The sequence below is a fragment of the Gastrolobium bilobum genome, unplaced genomic scaffold (assembly GCF_033153095.1).
Source record: "Gastrolobium bilobum isolate Gb01-03AN ecotype WA unplaced genomic scaffold, APGP_CSIRO_Gbil_v1 utg16915, whole genome shotgun sequence".
In the NCBI taxonomy this organism is placed as follows: domain Eukaryota; kingdom Viridiplantae; phylum Streptophyta; class Magnoliopsida; order Fabales; family Fabaceae; genus Gastrolobium; species Gastrolobium bilobum.
This window is the reverse complement of record NW_026896767.1, coordinates 33,136-39,135: the sequence shown is the minus strand read 5'-3', so window position 1 is coordinate 39,135 and position 6,000 is coordinate 33,136. Positions and strand designations below refer to the sequence as shown.

Here is a 6,000-nt window from a genome sequence, read left to right as displayed (position 1 = left end):
AATTTAAGTAATGGTTTCTTGTTAAAGAAAAAAAAAACTAATGAATGGTTACATTTAAATGCTTAAAATAGACTCATGCAATCACGTGTAGGCGATTGTTTAAAGAACTGAAAGATTAAAGTTCGTGTATACAATTAACACTATTCAATTCTGAGTAGAAAAAGATAAAGAAAAAAACAAATAAATATCTCTGTTTTCCACCAACAATTTCTAATTCTAGGTTGAAATCATAACCAGTTGTCATCTTAATAACTTTTAATTAAGGGAGAAAAAAAGACAAAGGTAATTTCATTAATAAGGATAGAAGGGGGACAATCTTGGGATTGGAATGCCAGGTAAGCCAATCTACGCCAAAAACATAACTGAGCACGATGACGTGTCTGACACGTAGGAACACAACACCCCATGGGTTGTGCCACGTGGCCATGTCCTAATTTATTTTCCTCAGCTACCAACCGGTACCTCATTTGCCGTTAATAAAAACTGAACATCACTTCCTGAGTGCGCTTTATACAGCACACCAGAGAGAGACATTAGAGAGAGAGAGATTGCTTTTCAGTGCCGGCAAGGAATTTCCGGTCACCCTTACCGGAAAACCTGTTGAGCTTTTTCCCATTTCTGGTAAGTACCATTGGGTTACCTTTCCGGCAAACCACAGGTGCACAGTTACTGCATTTGATGGTTTTTGGATCGAGTCTTCTACAATACTCGTGGTGTTGTTAACTTTTAACTTTTTCTGTTTTGTTTCGCTTTGAAGCTCCTCAAAGGAAGACACTACCTTGTTGTGGAGTTATAAGATTTATAGGGTTTGTTTATGCACTTTACCTTCATAGAGTTCTCCTCGTTTTGGTTACACTTTGGGGTCTGTGGTACGTTACTTACCATATTCAAATGCCACTGTTCTGTTTTGTTCCACACTCTCCTCCTTGACCCTTTCCTTTTCTTCCCCACTTTCAAATCTAACCGTTACAAAAAAAAAAAAACTTGTCTTCTTACTTTTTTGTTTTGTTTTGGTTAGAGCTTAATCTGAAGTTGGATTTTTTTTTTTGCTTTCTCTGTCCAAATTCGGAACCTTTGATCCTCTTGTCTTGTTTTTCTGAGCTCAATTTCACATGGGTGTCTAGTGTTCGAAAATGCGAGCGTTATCCAACATGAGAGCTCTTCTTCTTCTTCTTCTTCTTCTCTGCTTGTTCTCGCTGCTTCTCGTTTCAGTGACCGCCGTGAACCCGTCACTGAACGACGACGTTCTAGGGCTGATTGTGTTCAAAGCTGACGTACAAGATCCCAAGGGAAAGCTCGCATCTTGGAATGAAGATGATGAGAGTGCTTGTGGTGGTAGGTGGGTCGGCGTGAAATGTAACCCTAGATCCAATAGGGTGGTGGAGGTTAACCTTGATGGGTTCTCTCTCTCTGGAAGAATAGGTCGAGGCCTTCAAATGTTGCAATTTCTGCGCAAGCTTTCTCTGGCGAACAACAACCTCACGGGGGGTATAAGCCCCAACATTGCTCGTATCAATAACCTTAGGGTCATTGATTTGAGTGACAACAATTTGTCAGGGGAGGTGCCTGATGATTTTTTCCGACAATGTGGGTCTCTCAGGACTGTTTCTTTGGCGAGGAATAAATTTTCTGGTAATGTTCCTTCTAGTTTGGGGTCATGTTCAGCTATTGCTTCCATTGACCTCTCTTTTAACCAGTTTTCGGGTTCTGTTCCTCCTGGGATTTGGGCTTTGAGTGGACTCAGGTCCCTGGATTTGTCTGATAACTTGTTGGAGGGTGAGATTTCGAAAGGGGTTGAGGCAATGAAGAATTTGCGGAGCATTAACTTGGCAAGGAATCGGTTTTCTGGGGAGATTCCAGATGGTTATGGAAGTTGCTTGCTTTTGAGGTCTATTGATTTCAGCGAGAATTCTCTTTCTGGTAGTATCCCTGGGGATTTGAAGGAACTCACGTTGTGTAATTACCTTAGTTTGCGTGGAAATGCCTTCTCAGGAGATGTTCCTGAGTGGGTTGGAGAGATGAAAGGCCTTGAGATATTGGACCTCTCAAACAATAGATTTTCTGGTCATGTGCCAGACTCTATAGGAAATCTTCAGTCATTGAAGACGTTGAATTTTTCTGCAAATGATTTCACTGGTAATCTGCCAGAGTCTATGGTATATTGCACAAGCCTTTTGGCCTTGGATGTTAGCAGGAATTCAATGTCCGGAGGTCTTCCTTCATGGATTTTCAAGTCAGATTTGGAGAAGGTTTTGGTATCTGAAAACAGGCTGAGTGGTAGCCTGGAAAAAAGCCCATTGTATCCCTTGGCTGAAGTTGCAGTCCAAAGTCTTCAAGTTTTGGATTTATCTGACAATGCATTTTATGGTGAAATCACTTCTGCTATTGCAGGTTTAACTAGCTTGCAATTTTTGAATTTATCGAAGAACTCTCTAAGAGGTCCGGTACCAGCTGCAATTGGTGAATTAAAATCATGTTCTAGTCTTGATTTGAGTCATAATAGCCTAAACGGATGCATACCTTGGGAAATAGGAGGAGCTTTGTCCTTGAAAAAATTTAGATTGGATAATAACTACCTAATTGGGAAAATTCCAAGCTCAATTGAGAACTGCTCTTCGTTAACAACTTTGTAAGTTTCTTTTCCCTGCCCTATTTTTCATTTTATACGAATGCTTATATTTACATCAGGTAATTTCAGGTTGCCCCTTATAGTTGATTTTATGTATGTTTCATCAGACGGATTTAGCTAATATGCATGCAGTACATTTGGTTACAAAGTGTTTAACTTACCCTTAATTACTTAGATACATTTAAACTGAAGTCAGCATGTTTGTTCATTGTTGATATACCCTTGATGGAGACGTTTATTTGTGATATCCTTTATTCCATGTTTTATTGAGAGGAGTTGCTTATCATAATATGATAAAAGACAACTGATAGTCTCGACTTTGATTCAGTCTGATATGCAGTTTTGTTATTTTGGAATAAACATGCACAACTGAATGCTGATGTATTATTATTTCAGCAGCAATAACTTTGTTAAGTTCGGTGATACTGCTACCTTTCTTATACCCTACAAAATAGAAAAACAATAAGGCTGAATAAAATATTTTCATAATACATCTGGGGGGAAAGGATGGTGACAGTGGCATGAATTACCAAATATCTGTTTTCTTTCTGGAACATATATATCTGTTATTATTTTGTGGCTTTAAGTTTATGTTATTGTAGTTTCATATATTGCTACTTTTTTCGTTAATAGGCGCTATTATGTGGCTTTTTTAGTCCTTAATTAAATTTTTAAAAATCATTCAGTAAGATCCTACCTGCTCTTATTAGTTTATGGCTATGGCTCCCCTGGTTTTGCTTTTATTTTCCTCTTATTTCCCTTTCTTTTTGGGTGCATTCTGTAGGATTCTGTCCCAGAACAGGCTGAGTGGTTCGATACCTGCAGCAGTTGCAAAACTTACCAACCTGCAAACTGTGGACTTATCATTTAACAACCTCAGTGGAAACCTTCCCAAGCAATTAGCCAACCTTCCCAATCTTCTTTTGTTCAATTTATCTCACAACAACCTTCAAGGTGAACTGCCTGCTGGTGGGTTTTTCAACACCATTTCGCCTTCCTCTGTTTCTGGCAATCCATCGCTTTGTGGCTCTGCAGTGAACAAATCATGCCCTACTGTTCTCCCAAAGCCTATTGTTCTAAATCCCAACACTACTGACTCTGGCCGCCCAGATTCCCTGCCTCCAAATTTGGGTCACAAGAGAATCATTCTCAGCATTTCTGCTCTCATCGCCATTGGTGCAGCTGCTGTCATTGTAATTGGTGTCATTGGCATCACTGTTCTCAATCTCCGTGTTCGGTCCTCCACAGCTCGATCTGCAGCTGCACTCGCATTTTCCGCAGGGGATGAATTCAGCCATTCCCCAACTACCGATGCCAACTCTGGCAAGCTTGTTATGTTTTCAGGTGAGCCTGATTTCAGCTCTGGAGCACATGCTTTGCTTAATAAGGATTGTGAGCTTGGGCGTGGAGGGTTCGGGGCAGTATATCAAACAGTTCTTGGAGATGGGCGTTCAGTTGCTATAAAGAAACTCACTGTCTCAAGTCTTGTTAAGTCTCAAGAAGATTTCGAAAGAGAAGTGAAGAAATTAGGAAAAGTCAGACACCAAAATCTTGTGGAACTCGAAGGTTATTATTGGACTACATCACTGCAGCTCCTCATATACGAGTATGTCTCTGGCGGTAGTCTGTATAAGCATCTCCATGAAGGATCAGGCGGAAACTTCCTCTCATGGAATGAGAGGTTTAATGTGATTCTGGGGACAGCAAAGGCCTTGGCTCACTTGCATCACTCCAACATTATTCACTATAACATTAAGTCAACCAATGTCCTTATTGATAGTTACGGTGAACCTAAAGTTGGGGATTTTGGCCTAGCAAGACTGTTACCAATGCTTGATAGCTATATTTTGAGCAGCAAAATTCAGAGCGCACTTGGCTACATGGCCCCAGAGTTTGCCTGCAAAACGGTTAAAATTACTGAGAAATGTGATGTTTATGGGTTTGGAGTTTTGGTTTTGGAGATTGTTACAGGGAAGAGGCCTGTGGAATATATGGAGGATGATGTGGTGGTACTTTGTGACATGGTCAGAGGAGCTTTGGAAGAAGGCAGGGTGGAGGAATGTATTGATGAGAGACTCCAAGGGAAGTTCCCAGCAGAGGAAGCCATTCCTGTGATGAAGTTAGGCTTAATATGTACTTCTCATGTGCCTTCTAATCGCCCTGACATGGGAGAGGTTGTTAACATTCTGGAACTTATAAGATGTCCCTCAGAAGGACAGGAGGAGTTGTTGGGATGAATTAACTTTGTAATTTTCTTCACTTGGAGGATACACAATGGGTTATCCGGGGAACAAGAATCCGGTTTTATTTCTTAGAAAGAGACAAAATGTTTCCTTTTTCATTGTTAGTCTCTAGTTTGTTTTAAGATTTCTCTGCTACACCTATGATGCCGGATTCCTTTTCACCGAGTTCCCTTTTGGACCCCTTTGAAAATTGTTGCTCAATTACTCATATTTCATATTTCAGTTTGGTTTTTTTGGTGTCACACTTGTTGTTTTGGACAGCTCTTCGCTTATGTTTGTCTAGGAATTATGATATTTGTACTCTTCTTGTATGAGGCGTATACATCATTTTTGCTGACATTTTATTTTTCTCTTTTGTCTCTTGTTTGGTTGAGACTCTTGAGGGGTTCAACTTGCTAAGAGCTCATACATGATACACATACATTAGTATGTGTTTGGTGTTTCCTATAGAATTTTTAAATTATAATTTGGGCAAAAAAATTATAGAAGATAAACTTTTGTATAAATTGTGATTTGGGACTTTCTTAACCAGAAATCAAGACATATACTGTGTTATGGAAAAAATTAAATGAATACAGCATTTTCTCGTTTGACGTTTTTCCTGTTTACTTTGATGGAGCACTGATTTCGTGCTGGAATGATTTGGTTTGTTGGCAAAAATGAATTTGGCCAAATACACCTGACAAGATGTTTCCATTAATTGGAAACTGTGTAATAAAATAAAATGCCAATTTATGAGTCAAAAGTGATTTAAGAGAGTTGGGACTTCCTAGATTCATAGCGCACACTTTAAAGCAAATATTTATTTAAAATCTAATTCGGACGCATGTAATAATGGAATGGTTAGAAAAGAACTCCTCAGGCTCATATAAAGAAAAAGTGGGCAATAAGAGATAGTGAGCATGCGTTAAAAAACACGATGCCAGGACTGAGTCTGTGTTATTGGATTATAGAATATTACCCGATATGATGCTGTCGGAATAAAAGTTCTCTTTTTCTCTTATATTGCTACCCATTCTGCTTTCCTTTATTTATTTATTTGGAATTCCCAAGTCCCAACTCTCCTACTCAAGCTTTTCATATTATTATTATAATTTGGATTTCTGTATATGCATTTAAGGATAAATC

The 6,000-nt window shown here is 39.1% G+C and overlaps 1 protein-coding gene across 1 annotated transcript; it reads left to right on the top strand.

Annotated features, from left to right (window-relative positions):
- Positions 1 to 1,133: 1,133 nt before the first annotated feature.
- Positions 1,134 to 5,106, top strand: LOC133301919 (probable LRR receptor-like serine/threonine-protein kinase IRK). Its single transcript, XM_061501635.1, has 2 exons — positions 1,134 to 2,629; positions 3,414 to 5,106. Exons 1-2 carry the CDS (start codon positions 1,134 to 1,136, stop codon positions 4,864 to 4,866), a joined length of 2,949 nt encoding a protein of 982 aa, XP_061357619.1. The 3' UTR covers positions 4,867 to 5,106.
- Positions 5,107 to 6,000: the final 894 nt, after the last annotated feature.